The following is a 15305-nucleotide window of genomic DNA, read 5'->3' as shown; positions in this document are numbered from 1 at the left end:
AATGCCCTGCTACCAAGAGTAAGGTAGAGAGACAGAAGGCCTTTCCATGGAACCAGGGCGAGAAGTGAGAGGGTGGGAGCTGGCCTCTCTCTGTCCTCCTCTCACCACCATGTCTACGAAGTAGACTTGCTCCATTTCCTAGAATCACCTGAATGGGCAAGAAAGGATTTTTGACAAGCCATCTTCCTGAAAGCTCTCCCTGCTTACCCAGGACATCTCTTTTCCTGACTAGGTTTTGATGAGCTCTTTAGGAAATGTACTTCCTTCCACTTCCAGCAGCATTAGTTATAAACATTTAAATCTGTTGACCTGAATTTTTAAATGTAGTTAAATTTGGTGTCAAGGTAAGATTCTTCAATGACGAGGAAAATCACCTGAAGGAAAGAAAATATTAAGGTGCTTAAGATTCAACTCAGCTATCAGTTGCTAGCCATACTTAAGGAAAAAGAAGGGCCATTCCACACACTAAGGAAATTTTGAGTACTTGTTCACTATATTACTTATTCACTATTACCATGTAACTATAAAATCAAAGGCTCATCTAGACAGACAACTCACTTAACCATTCGTTTATTCTCTCAAAAATAAATGACCATTCTCCCGGGCATGGAGGACTCACACAGACACATGAGCTTTGGTCACCCCATCCTCCCTTTCAGCCAACAACCACTTCCTACTTAATAGAGGAGTGTAAGTCACAGGGAGCTTCCCACTATCACATCTACCTCCAGCCTGGACCCATCCCCTTGCCATCTGCTTGTTCTCCTACTAACTATGGGTGGTATGAGATGTTACGTTCCCAGCAAAGAACAGCCACTTCACTTCTATGCTAGATTCCATCTCCTTCTGCCTATGTAGGAGAGCTCAAGTTTGGTGAAGGCCAATACTGCTTTAAAGGGGATACCCCACTCAAGAGCTCCTCGTCTTATCAGGAACAAAGGTCGATCCAAGGGGAGTGCAGAGCTTTGGAAACACCCCAAGTAAACAGTGCAGACAATCTTCTCTAGGACACTGCTTCTCTGCCCTGCTCACCCATTTATCTTTCTCATCAACATACAGTATAACTCTCCCCATCTTAAAAAAAGAAAACTACCCTCCATTTCTCTATTGCAAAACTGTCAGAAGTCTACAGTTTGTTACCTTCGGCACCTACTCCAACAGAGCTTTTGATCTTGCCACTTTTATTAGTCACTGATGACCACTGCTCATCAGGTGAGCAATAAAATGGCCACATCTGCGTCTTAGTTGGATCCTCAGTCCCATCTGAAGCTGCAGATCATTCCCATCTCCAGGAAACCCTTCACTTTCTTTTTGGGTCCCCATGCTCTCCTGGGGGTTTCCTTCTACTTCCTGGGTTCTTCTGCTGAGTCCATGTGTCCTTGGCTTCTGAAATTGGAGTGCCCAGACTTCTTTCTTCTTTAGCAGCACTCATTTCCTTGATGATCTTATCCAGTCCCACGGCTGTAAACATCACCTATCCACTCGTGAATCCCAAATGTATGTGAACGACCCAGAACTAACTCCCGAATCCCAGATCTGGATATCTGCTGCTCTGACATCTCCCTGTGATGTTTCACAGGCACGTCACACTTAACCTGTTAACATGAAGCTCTTCATCTTTCTCCATTCCTGCTCCACCTCCAGACTCCTCTTAATTAACTACAATTCCAGCCTTCTGGTTTTCTCAGGTGCCAAACTTTGACTTTTCACACCACACAGTTAAGTCTGTCGGCAAAACTTAGTAGCTACCTTCAACCAGAATCTGATCATTTCTTACTAGCTACACTAATGCTACCCAGGTTGATGTCATCAGCATCTCTAAGCCAGCTCTAACCCACCAAGTCTTTTCCCTGACAGTAATCAGAAATTCTAAAACATGTCATAATCCCATCACTGTTTGACTACAACACTCCAGTGGCTTCCATCTTATTTAGGTCACCCAAACTCCGTACAAGGCACTATTAACACACTAAACAGCCCCATGTGACTGTCGGCGGTCAGTCTTGACTTTGCCTCTTACTCTTCCAGTTGCTCACTCTACCCCAGCTTCTCCGGGGTCTTGCTGTTTTCTGCAAGCGTTGAGCATGCTCCTGGCTCCTGGGTCTTTTCACTTGCTATTTCTTTTGCCTGGAATTTCCACACTCCTCCTCCCCCCTCATCCTTTACCATCTTCAGCTCTTGGCTGATATTTTTGGTTAAGCTTCTCTGATAACCCTTTTACAACCGGACTACACTCTCCCCTCTCTCCCTCATATTCCCTACTTTAGTTTTTGACATAGCACTTATCATCATATATATATTTTATAATACAAGGGCTTCGCAGGTGGCACTAGTGGTAAAGAACCTGCTTGCTAATGCAGGAGACATGAGAGATGTGGATTCGATCCTTGGGTTGGGAAGATCCCCTGGAGAAGGAAATGGCAACCCACTACAGTATTCTTGCTTAGAGAATCCCATAGATAATCCCTGTCAGGTTACAGTCCACAGGGCCACTAAGAGTTGGACATGACTGAAGTGACTTAGCACATATTATATACATACAACTCTCCCCCACAAAAAAAACCTGTCCATCACCTTGAACTGGAAAGTAAACGACCTATGATAGGGATTTTCATGTGCCTTGTTCAATGCTAATCCTAAGCACTTAAACCAATGTTGGCCAGAATACACAACTACTAATTTACTGAGTGAAATGAATTTGATCCCTGATTTTTAGGGGCTCATGATCAAGTAAAACGTAACATACAAATAGAATGTGTGTCATTAAAATTACAAAAGAAAAGAGCTGTCCCACATGACTCAAAATGACCTTTACCATTTGGGGGTTGTGTAGCCAGGGAAAGAGTTTAGCAGTGGGCTAATGTGCGCCTAAAAAATAATGTAAGAATCAAGCAAGGGTGCCACTAATACCCCCGCAACCCCTTGCATCCCTCATAATCACTCTTCTTCATCACTACACAGGATGAAATGCTCGTACACCGACTTGGTAGAAGCATGCCTGTCTCAATCTTGCAGAATCTCTAACATTCCTCACACACTTGCCCCTTGAGTATCAGGACTTCCCTTGGTGATCAACAGTGCTCAGTAACCTGTTTCTTCCTGGGTTCACTCTCCACTCTTGGTGTGAGATGGTCCTGGAGCAGTAAGCAGACAATATACCTGAATTTGCTCAGCCGACTTACGAAATACTCACATGTTACAACGAGAAACTGGAATTACACTTCTGGAATTAAGGGACCTTTTACCCAATCCACACATAGGGCAATAAAGAAAAAAATAGAGCAATAAAGAAAAAAAAATGACTCATTTGATTCTTTATCCTATTCTATTCCTCTTTTCTCACAGAAGATAGAAATGGGAAAGAAAAACAAAATTAAAAGATTTGGATAATATTTCAATGACTAACTTTCAACACTCTAGGACTGCCCCTCTCCGTAATACTATATGGGTATACTTGTTCCTTTTCCCTAAATTATTTCTCTTAAAAGAAATTTTTTCAAAAGTTACCACTTTTCATTTTTCTTACTAGATTTCCATAACAGAATACTGCAAGCAGATACATTCCACTGTGTCCTTTCCCTTATCAGTAAAAAGGAGCAGGTGAAATATACCAAATAAAATAGTAATGATAATGGGAAATGATGAACATTTTGTAGGGCAGAGAGCATTTTGGCATAATTAAGGACTTTTAAAATTATAAGATTAATTCATTCTCCATTTTAAACAAGTAGATACTAAGTAAGTTATGAAAATAACCCATTGTTACTTCTCACACTTCACGTTAACAGGACTATCCAGTACCTACCAAGTATAAAGCACTGAATCAGCATGACAGGGAATTAAAGACAGGACTGACATGCTTCACATGGTCCCTGAACAACCTTACAGAGATTACACCCATGATATAATATGCATTCACTCAGTAAACATCTATCATGGTACAACAGATACTGGGCTGAGATAGAGAGACAAGGACTACAGATACTATCCTCCAAAAGCTCACTATCCAGAAATACACAAGGTGTTAAACTGAATATAATACCAAAACGCATGCTAGAGCTACTAGGTATTCAGGGTAGTTTGAAAGACAGACAGTGATTATTTTCAAAGCATCAAATAGTATTAGGAATGTTTAATATCATATAGATGAGATAAAACTTCCCAAATTATTATACTAATATTTTCATAGCTAAATCAGCCAAGACATCTGTTTTAATTTCTTTTTCAGCAGAAAATGAATACACGTTAACAAAGATATGTTCTCCTCTGCTAAGAAGACGGAAAAAATCTATCTGGACAGAAAAAGGATAAACTATTTAAGGATGTATTCATCTCTGCATGTATTACAGTGCCTGAAAGGACTTTCAATAAGCAAATTTAATTTGTAGAATAAACTCGCAGTGGTGGTCAGTTGAGGTGGTATACAGCATAACCCTCAACCCCACCCACCCACCCCATCCAAAGGAAAAGAAAGAAAATGAGAAACAGGCTGACAGACTAAAGTTACACAATAGTAAAACGGAAAGGTTTCATCAAAAGAGCTGAACCTGAGAAAAACTTTAGGGAACTAGATTTGGGGAAAATTTGCTATTAATGTTCTGTGTTAAAAAGACCTGAATAATTAACTGGCTTTAGCCTCATTGGACTTCAGCAAGATAACCTATAGATGTAAACTGAATTTATATTTCTCTAAATGTACTCATCGGTAATATCTAGGTTCATCCTGTCTGACGAGGTTTTAACACCACTTAATCACTGTTGGCAACACAGTTTATAAACCAGTCCCCCAAATTCATTTCATAACCACTTTGAAAGGACTATCATTCCACTGTGTAGAAATATCCCATTACACACTGAAGCAGTACATTTAAATCACAGAATAACTTTACCCCCCCAAAAGTTAACAAACTAGTTACCAAAAACTGATGTTTCAAATAACACCTGCCTATTAAAATTATGAATTATTTTCTATTATTTGGGCATTACTTGAAAAACTTGGTAATTTAGACAAGAGGCAATGGGTTTATTCATATATTCTATTTATCTAAAGAAATACTGAAACACAAGAGGATAATTATTGTAGAATCATTATCTCAGCCTCTTCAAATAACTTGCAATAGTTTTATGAAAATAGTGCTTCAAACCACGCCATGATTCTATCCAAAGACCATACCATAAATGTCAACTGAAAATGTGTATGGCGTTACCTTGACTACAATGCGGGTGAATAGGTGAAGTCACACACAGGACTGAAACTGGCTTGAATTTTACTACATAATCATCCTTGTATTGTTACAAAAATACAGTTGGGCAAGTAGTAGACTGACTCCAAGTACACAACACCTCATGGTTCTTGTTAGAAAGAGTAATGTATACACAGGCCAAGTCAAACCTCTAAATTTTATCCCCATGATACCTGAGAATATCCTGATTAAATTTTTTTTAAAAAAAGACAATGTCTAGATAACTAATACATCTTATTATAAATGATAAATTTATCAATACAAATTTTTTCATGTGGCTATGTGATGGCATAGTTAAATAAATTTAAAATATCACCACTTATCTCATTTTCCAAATTAAATAACAGAAACCAGTGATATTAAAAGTATTCTTATGACAAATATCTAAGAAGATAAATAAACGTACCTCATATTCACTGGAATCAATTAATAAAGCGCTACTTTGTAAGGTTCCATTTGAGACTAAAATAGAAGATTAAAATAAGGATTGACCAAAATGCAAAACAGTACTAATAGATTACCTTTCAGAAGTTTTCCATTAATCTATGTATACCTGCTTTTACATATAAACATATATATTCAATATTAACTGTAATGCTATGAACAAACACACTTAAGCCTACTGGTGAAGCATAGGGATTGTACCTCCACTCACATCATGCTGGCTGTTTAATCTGCGGCAAGTATTTAACCTGTTCGTCTATCAGTTTTATTCTGCCAACTGAGATCATCAAAGCACCTCTCTCTTATTAAGGCTTTATGGGGTGATACTGAATGATATAAGGCACCTCAGTAACTAAACGGAGCCTGGTGTGTACTGCATACGGAGGCCCTCTGAGGGCACACAGTGAAGATTAGAACACTCCAGGTCAGCAGGGTATATGGTGCCATCGCTATTCTTTGAATACTACTACATTTGGGCCTGTAACTTGTAAAACTTGCTCTTAATGAGAAAAAAACCTAGGTTTTAAAATATCACATTCACCTCAAGAGCAAAGTTTCATGAGGAAAAAAAAAATCCCCTATTTGCAGTATACATGGATGGATATCTATGTAACTGGGAAGTGGATCAGAAATAGAAAAGATTTTTACAAATTCAGAATTTTAAGGAACCCAAGTAATGACTTATTTTTCAGTCCATTTGAAACTGGCCTGTTCCCTGCAAAAGAAAGCAGAACATGTGTAACAAAATTTTATAAGATTAGACTGACTGAGTTTGAAGACTAAGAGAGAACAGGGAAATAATCAAATTAACTTGCATTTTACAAAAGAGTTGAAAGTGTCTTAGTTAAGGCCACAATAGTAGTTTGTGGAAGAGCCACAAACATGTTTATGTCACCAATTCTCTTCACTCTGCCCCAGGTGAGTATTTGACAAAGCCTGCAAGTAAGCAGGTTGATGGTAAATAGGCTCATAGCAAATGAAAGGAGTACAAGGACTGCATCCCCCAAATATCCTGATATTCATTATGATGAACACTTTTCTAGCATCAAGAGAGTTTATTAATCTAGGGTGCAGGGCGTACAATGGTGGAAGTGGGTAAAAACTACTTTGTACCCTCACCTACATAGAAATCCTCAGAGTTTACATAAAGATCCCCATTTTCAACACACTGACATGACTCAGGTTCATTATTAGTTACTGCTTTTAATATTCAAGGCTCAGAGGTTTTCACAGGCCTAAGCCTGTTTGGTGTACTTTTGTAACAAGGAGAGATTTGGAGAGTAGGGGTGTTAGGTGAAAGACATAAAAGTGTGATTTTATTTTACCCTGGATTAAGACTTCTACTGACAAGTATTCTAACAGGAGTCCATCATTCTTTGTGAGGGTATGTACAACTTGAAATGCTTTGCTTTATTATCTTGGAGCAATGTACTTCTATGCTAAGAGTTTCACTCTACACATTTTAAGATGGTACTCTATTTCCAACTTTTGGACTAGACAAGACATATCCCCATATTCTACAAACCTGCAGCATGACCAGGGAATTACCTTAATAACTATCCCAGCCAGAGGAAAACATTTATACTCTGCTGACCAATCTAAATATTGAAAAGTAAATTAACTCCTGTAAGAAGTGTAGTATTTAATAATTATAACTAGAAAGAAGAAATCCACATCCTCTGTAAACCCTTAAAATTCTCTATTTTTTCAACTGAGAATTAATGCTATATCTGCACACTAATCTGGAGTTCTATTCTACCTTCAGGATAGACAAAAGTTTGCGTTCAACCAGCTATCTATCTCTGCTGGAAAAGTGCCATAATAAGTATGATAATACACACCAAAAAACACCATGAAAACTCAGGAACAGGATAAGAAGTTAAAAAAAAAAATGCATGAAAGACACAGAGGAATACCAGATTAAAGTTATTTGACAATACTGCCCAATGGTGGACAGAAGTCACCATTTTGGATATAAAATCTTGTAAGCCAGGACTTTGTTATTTTGATGTCACATCATCAAAGTAGAGTTTTATGTGTTTTTGAGACCAATGGTTAAAAATGCAGTTCTGTATATTTAAGTTCATGTATTCTCTCATTAGGACTTAGAGGAAAAAAACTCTACACATTTATAAGATTTCAAATGTTTTCCATTTAATAAATGATTTATTTGTACTAGTCCTTTGTAGTCAATCTTCATATTCACATTTTTATTTCAACAACAATCATCTCAGACACACCTTCTAACAAAACTGACTTAAAATATTACGACAGGAAACTATGCCTTCAGGAGCATGTTTATTGTGTTTGAGATGATACATCAGGTGCTCTCTGAGCTACAAAGGGTAAAAGGAAATCCTCTCGTTACAAACTGACAAAGGTAAAAGGTAAAACATTTTTCACAACAGCATGAACCACATACTCAGAAATAGATCTGGGTTTAATACAAATGACATAATTCCTAATCATCTACGGCTACTTTTATAACTTCATACAGATAATGAATTAGGCTAAAATGCACTATAATATTTGGTAGACTTCAGGACCAGTATCCTTAGTACATCACAAAATACATTTTGATATCCCAAAGAAGCAAGACTTGCAAGTAGGCGTTTTAAACAGAACTAATCTACAGCTACAAAGTTCTACTCTTGATAGCATTTACCTTTTTGGGGAGTCTCCCAGTCTCCAAAGGATAAAAGCAGAGAGTAGAATCAGTATAACATATACACAGAAGTCCGTATTGTAAAGGCTATAAAGATTTGCAGCACAGTGGGAAGATGCCTTCTGCTCCTTCACACTGCATACAAATTATGTGAATTATGTTGCGTATCGCTTGGTCCACTGTCTGGCTATCCTGTCATGTTCTGCTCTGTTGGTCAAATACTGAGTGGCTATGCTTCCAACCAGAGGATCCGCTGGAAAAGTGGAAAGAACATTAGAAGATATTATACAGTGTCTTAACTGTTCAGTTCTAGCAGTCTGGAACTGAAATGTTGATTTTTCAGCAGCATCTTGATACATAATGGCTAATTTCTCAAAAAGAAAAATGCTTAAAGTAACATAATCATCTTTATATTTTAATATTCAAATTAGAAAAGCCTCTTTAAAAAGAAATAATAAAGCTTTTAAAATGTGTGATTTTTTAAGATGTGTATATCTTTAATATATAAAAACTATTTTTCACCCTTAGCATTTTACTGAAAAGTGTGCCAGTATTTGTCTTACTTCAAAATTAATTTTTCCAAATGCAGATCCTATGATGCAAGGCTTTTCAGAATGAAATATTTCTTTTATTCTGTACAATAATATGATTTAAATCATCATCCTTACCTCCATTTGAAAACTTACTTGCCATTTTGTTTTAAATAATATTCTGAGCGGGAAACTGAATCTGAGATGTAAATTTTATTTTGAGCTTCTTTTTCAAGAAGGTCCACTATGTACATGTGGTACAAAATTTGAAGCACATCAAACAGCCAGTAAAGTGTAAAAAAGCTCTCTTCCTTTCTGCCTCCAATTATTCAGAAGTTTCTCTTCCTGGCAAACGATTTATATCGTTTATAGCATCTCTACCCAGAGACATTATATATATTTATAAGAATTTAGAATATTATTTTTTTGCCTATTTTTCAGTGCCGTGCTTTTTTAGTTTAATGTATCTTCGAGAGTTTTCTCCATTAATTCACACAGAGCCATCCCTTTAAGCTACATCCTCTATTAATGGACATGTGGGTTTTTTACAATCTTTTGCTTTAATAAATAACGCCACAATGAATATCCTTCTACACATCCCTATACTATCTATGGTACATGTACAACTGCTGGGTCTAAGATAACAGTAATAGCCTTTGGTGGTTGATTAAATATTTAGGAAAAAATAAGTCAATTTCTTTACAAAATGACTACTTAGTAAGATATCACATGCGAAATTCCACGCCTAAACATTACTTTTTCAAGTCAGATACCCACATGAAAGATTGTATGTGGCAGTTAACCATTTCTTAAAAGTTACACACTAATGACTTTATCCCCGAGTTTTAATAATCCTAATCTAACTCTCTCATCAGTTATCATTTTAATATCTACTATGACCACGTCTAATCAAACTAACCATAATCCAAACAGAAGGGAGAACAAGAAGCCCTTCCCTGCGGAGCGGCTGGCGGCACTCAGGCACACGACAGCACAGAGGCGCAGAGGCGGCGGCGCGCTGTCAGAAACATTACTCTCTTCAGGAGGGTCCGGACAACTCCGCGATTCAGAGGACAGGGGTCACCAACGACCGGGAGAAAATGATCACAGGGCAGCATGCCATTAACAAACCAGAGGAAGTTACTGTGAGACTTCTGGTCTATTCTAACCGAAATGGCATTGATAAGCTTCTCAAAAACTGTTTCTTGCTGATCTTTCTACCAATAGCATTTACTTCTCAAATTCACCTTAAGCCTTAAGCTAACTGAGAAAAATGCACCGATTTTCGGAGCCTCACTGAATGTGTTAATAAAAATCTACTTACCAGGGTTGCAGTCTGTCAAAAGAGAACAGATTGACAGCAAAACCTTTGAAATAGTCAAAGCAGGACTCCAGTTGTCTTTAAGGATGTCCAGGCAGATGACTCCCTGACTATTGATGTTGCAGTGATAGATTCTGGTGCGGAAAGTAACCTAAGGGCAGCGATTAAAAACAGATAAGCTTTATTACCAACCGAAACTCTCACTAGCAAAAATGAAGTGGAACATATTACAGATCATAGCAAACAGCATATAACTAAGAGCTAATCAAACACTAGTTTTAGTAACAGCAAAATTAAATAATTTTATTTAATTCAGTTGCAGGAAATTTTGTTTTTATCCAGTATAGCAGGAACTACATTGCTTTTAAAACAAAGTGAGGTGCAGAATTGTTTAAATAAATGATACAGGAATTCAATATATGTATGTGTGGGCATGTACACATATACCCCTGCTTAAAAATAGGAAATGAGGGAGAATAGAAACGTTTTGGTGCCAAAGATGAGAGAAAGTAGTGAAGAATTTTTTAAACATGAAACTAAAGTTACATTAGTTAGTAAACAAAGGCCATCAACTCAACATGTGTCAAAAAATACTGCAGAAAGTTGGTGAAATCACCAGTGTTTCTATTTCTCAGACTTTAATTTCCCCCAAATGGCTCACTGTCTTGTTAGAATAAGACAGTCAAACAAAACAAGTAAGGTCATAAACTACTAAATAAAGGAAACCATTATATCCTTGAAATATGTGGGAAAAAAGAATAAATCATAGAAACAAGTACTGGCAAATTTCAAAACACTCACATACACAAATTCAGTGGTTAATTTTTAATTTGGAACTGCAAAATAGAAAAGATAGTTCCCAAACCCTTGGAACTGGTAAGGTTCTGTGATCTCCGAAGTGGAGTCTGGGAAGAAAATGGTTAACGCCCTCAAATGTGTACTTCTGATGAGGATGCATAGTTAAAAACAAGAAAGCAACCACTGGTGTAGTGGGGAAAGAGGAGGAAGAGACTACAGTAGTACCCATTTTACCCACACTTTTACCCTCCACGGTTCCAGTTTTAGACCCCTCAGGTCAACTGGGATCCAAAGATGCAAAAGTTCAGAAACAAACAATTTATAAGTTTTAAACTGCGCTGTTCTGAGTAGCATGATGAAATCTTGTTCGGTCCTGCCCTGCCTGGGTGTCCAGGGTAACCCTGCCCGGTCACAGGTTACTAAGTGGCATCCCGGTTGTTAGCTCAGCTGCTGCAGTACTGCAGGGCTTGCGTTCCAGTCCCCCTGACTTTATTTCACAACTGCCCCAGAGCCCAAGAGCAGTGATGCTGGCGATTCAGATCTGGAAAGGGAAGCCATCAAGTTCTTGTGTTGAGTGACAAGATGAAAGTTTTCAATGTAATAAGGGCAGGAAAACAAATTCTACTCTGAGGTTGCTAAGATCTATGCTAAGAATGATACTTCTATCCATGAAGTTGCAAAAAAAAAAAAAAAAAAGCAGGGGAGGAGCAGGGGGAACTTGTGCTAGTTTTGCTGTGGTACCTCAAGTCGCAAAAGCTACAGCCACAAGTGCTTAGTTACAATGGAAAAGGCATTCAATTTGTACCAGATATTTTGAGAGGGACCACAATCTTGTAACATTTATTATAGTATATTGCTATAATTTTATTATTAGTTATTGTTAATTTCTTACTGTGCCTAATTTATAAATTAAATTTTATCATAGGTATTTATGCATACGAAAAAACAGCATTATATAGAGTCTGGTATTATGTGGGATTTCAGGCACCCACTGAGGGCTTTGGAATTCTGCTTCTGAGGATAAGAAGAAACTACTTATATAATTCTAGAACTGTTCTAACACAGTACATGCTAGTTACACAGAACTCCTAAAATGTGGCTGGTAAGAAATAAGATGGCTAAAAGTATAAAATACACACTAGATTTCAAAGGGAGAAGGCAATGGCAACCCACTCCAGTACACTTTGCCTGGAAAATCCCATGGACGGAGGAGCCTGGTGGGTTGCAGTCCATGGGGTCACTAAGAGTCAGACACGACTGAGCGACTTCCCTTTCACTTTTCACTTTCATGCACTGGAGGACACGGCAACCCACTCCAGTGTTCTTGCCTGGAGAATCCCAGGAACAGGGGAGCCTGGTGGGCTGCCGTCTATGGGGTCGTGCAGAGTCAGACTCGACTGAAGCAACTTAGCAGCAGCAGCAGATCTCAAAGACTCAATACCAAACAGAGAATGTAATATAGGGCATTCATGATAATTCTAATGATTTCATATTGAAATGACAGTATTTTTGGACATGCTGGATTAAGTAAAAATATTATTAAAATTATTTCACTGTTTCTACCAAATATTACACGTGTAGCTTGCATTATATTTCTATTGGCTCTGCTCTAGAATCTGGGAATAATGTATGTTCGTATCACTGATAGCTGACTACTCAAGAGAGAGCTTATAAAACATGATTAATATTTTGAATACTTTCAGCTTTTAAACCAATGGACAGAAAAGAATTAAATTTCTATTATTCTTCCAGAAGTTCAACACCTTATCTGAACTTCAAAAATAAGCAGAACTGTAGAGAAGCAATTACACCTAAACCAAGCCAACAGCAGAAGTTTTATTCTTTTTCTCCTGTCCAACTGTAGATCTGAGAATGCTTCAAAACACTATACAAGACATCTTAGGGAAGAGGGAGGAATCAACGTTAAAGGGTTAGAAAATAAAAATATTGAGACTTTAGCAAAAAAATTAACATGCTAAGTTAATAAACACTGTATAACCAAAACAATGATGACACATCATATATACGTAACTATGATAGTGAATTTCTATTTTCATTAAAAGATGCTAAGAAAAATGTGTTTTCCTTTAACAAATTTTCCCTCATGTATAAAAACAATCTCATAAAAACTAAATCTTTTTCTGCTAATTTTTCTACCATGTTAAAACCAATTTCCAATATGAAAAATGAGGCAAGTAGAAATAAGCATTACTATAGATATAGTCATGAGCTATTTTGCTAAGGTTTTGCTTTCCTGTATCATACGGGAAACTTAAGAACTTAAGGCAAACTAAATAGTTAATGATATGCTGGAATTTAACGTGTCATTCTGAGTATGAAAACAATCTTCAGTTTTATTAACATGAGGGTTTTGTCCTTTCTTTGACTGATCTAGCAAGAGATACTCGACATACTGGAGAACGTTAAATAAAACAATCAGTTAAAAATCTTAGATGTTGATGGGACCACTTAGTAAAGCCCTCAGAAAGTGACAGCAATATCTGTAGGTGATAAGGAACCCTGGTATCTGCAATTTGAGGTAAATACCACTAGGTGGAACTGTTGTTACCTTATTCAATGAGAGAATTTAAAAAAAAAAAAATTATTTTTACACACACACATAACACGCAGGCATGTGAGCATAGGCTCTAAATCGCTATACATATTTTAAATAATGGAGGGAATGAACGTAAGGAACTACACTGAAAAGAAAAACATTTCATGAAAGCTGGCTTAACATTTATCTACAACATCCTGTAAGTCTAACTAGAGCATAATTAGACTCAATATTGATGGTAAAAACTGCTGGCTTGACCATTTTATAGGGAGAAGTCAGAGGAAGAAGCCAGTCAAGTAACTGCTGTGTTTAAGACTTTAAAAAATAACTCAGTCATTACAAGACACAATTCATCCATTTTTGCCATTACCCAGAGAATTCATGCTTAGCCTCTCATTCTCTCGTAATTCTCACTCGGCCTCCCTCTTTCTCATTAACGCATCATACTTAAAGTGGGCACAGAATAAATATATTAAATAGTATTAGTTCCCTCTTCTTTGCTATAGGTTTCTAGTTTTTGCTCATCTATGAAGGTAGGGTATTCAGCAAAAAATTCAAGATACCTAACTCTTATTTCTGGAAGCTGTCAAATTTACCTTTTATCCCAATAGATTTCTTAAGTAAGGTTCATATGATATTTTCTCTCATACCATAATTTATTTGCTTATTGATATGCAAAGTGGCATACCTTTATTTACATTTAACACACTCTCCACTGATTGTATACAAAGTTATTTGTAAAACACAGAAGTCAATTACTACCACATTTTAAAAATCATTGGTTACAAGAGTTTTCACATAATCCATGAAAAACAGTAACTTCATCCACACATTAACTCTTACGATAACTGATTCTGGAAAAGAATAAGTATTAAAGAATGCAATTCTAGGTTCTTACCTTTGGTGGCTTAAATGGATAATCGGATGAAAATGTGATATCCAGAAAAAACACACCACCTTCATATACAGAACCTGGTGGACCAAGTATAGTCGATCTCCATTCATAAATGTTATCTCCTTTAGGCCCAGCACTATTTAAAAAAAATTAAAAATCAATGTGTGTATCTGTGATCTATGAATGTCAGCATCTTAAAGCAATTAAGTATCAAAGGTAAATTAGCAACGTAGAACAGTAGGAGATAAAGAGAAATAAGCCTCAACCAACTTGTGCAGGGAAGTGTGAATAACATATTTGGAAATAGTTCTAACATACAGAAAAATCACAAGAACGGAAAAACTTTATCCAGAATCCTATTTTGCTCATTTGCCTTAGGCAACTCCTTTTCTCTTCCTCCATCTCCCCCTTCTAAAATACACACACACACACACACACACACAATGCTTTTTTTCTAAGCCATTTGAGAGAAGTTGAATGTATTATAGTCCTTTCCTCATAAATATTTCAATATCATTTCCTAAAACAACCTAATACAACTGCAATATAGCTACAACTTCAATAAAAGTAAAATCTGTACAATACCTACAATCTGCAAAATAATGTCAACTGACCCAATTATGCCTCTAAAAAAACCTCAATTTTCCCCCAGACACAGGATCCCAGTCATGAGATCGGCCATCTGTGCCCAGCATCTTTAGTCTCCTTTAACATAGGGCCTTGCAGCCTTCCTTTGCCTACTACAACACTTAGCATTTTTGAAGAATACAGTTCTTGTTTTAAAAGAATGCTCATCACCTTGAACTTGTCTGGTGTTTCCTGAGGATTATATGCAGGTAGTACCTTCCTGGT

The 15305-nt window shown here is 37.0% G+C and overlaps 1 protein-coding gene across 5 annotated transcripts in view; it reads right to left on the bottom strand.

Annotated features, from left to right (window-relative positions):
- Positions 1 to 7966: 7966 nt before the first annotated feature.
- The window catches only part of UBE2E3 (ubiquitin conjugating enzyme E2 E3), a 98135-nt gene continuing 90796 nt past the window's right edge, over positions 7967 to 15305 (bottom strand). For all 5 annotated transcript variants that reach the window (XM_043487561.1, XM_043487557.1, XM_043487559.1 and 2 more), the window contains exons 4-6: positions 14457 to 14589; positions 10207 to 10354; positions 7967 to 8605 (exon numbers count right to left, since the gene is read on the bottom strand). In XM_043487561.1, coding sequence (XP_043343496.1) covers positions 8508 to 8605; positions 10207 to 10354; positions 14457 to 14589 — 379 coding nt within the window. In that variant the 3' untranslated portion in view covers positions 7967 to 8507. The remainder of the gene's footprint in view (positions 8606 to 10206; positions 10355 to 14456; positions 14590 to 15305) is intronic.

Source organism: Cervus canadensis, chromosome 15 (genome assembly GCF_019320065.1).
Source record: "Cervus canadensis isolate Bull #8, Minnesota chromosome 15, ASM1932006v1, whole genome shotgun sequence".
In the NCBI taxonomy this organism is placed as follows: Eukaryota; Metazoa; Chordata; class Mammalia; order Artiodactyla; family Cervidae; genus Cervus; species Cervus canadensis.
Note: the sequence above shows the minus strand (reverse complement) of the source record. Positions and strands in the feature narration are given on the sequence as shown.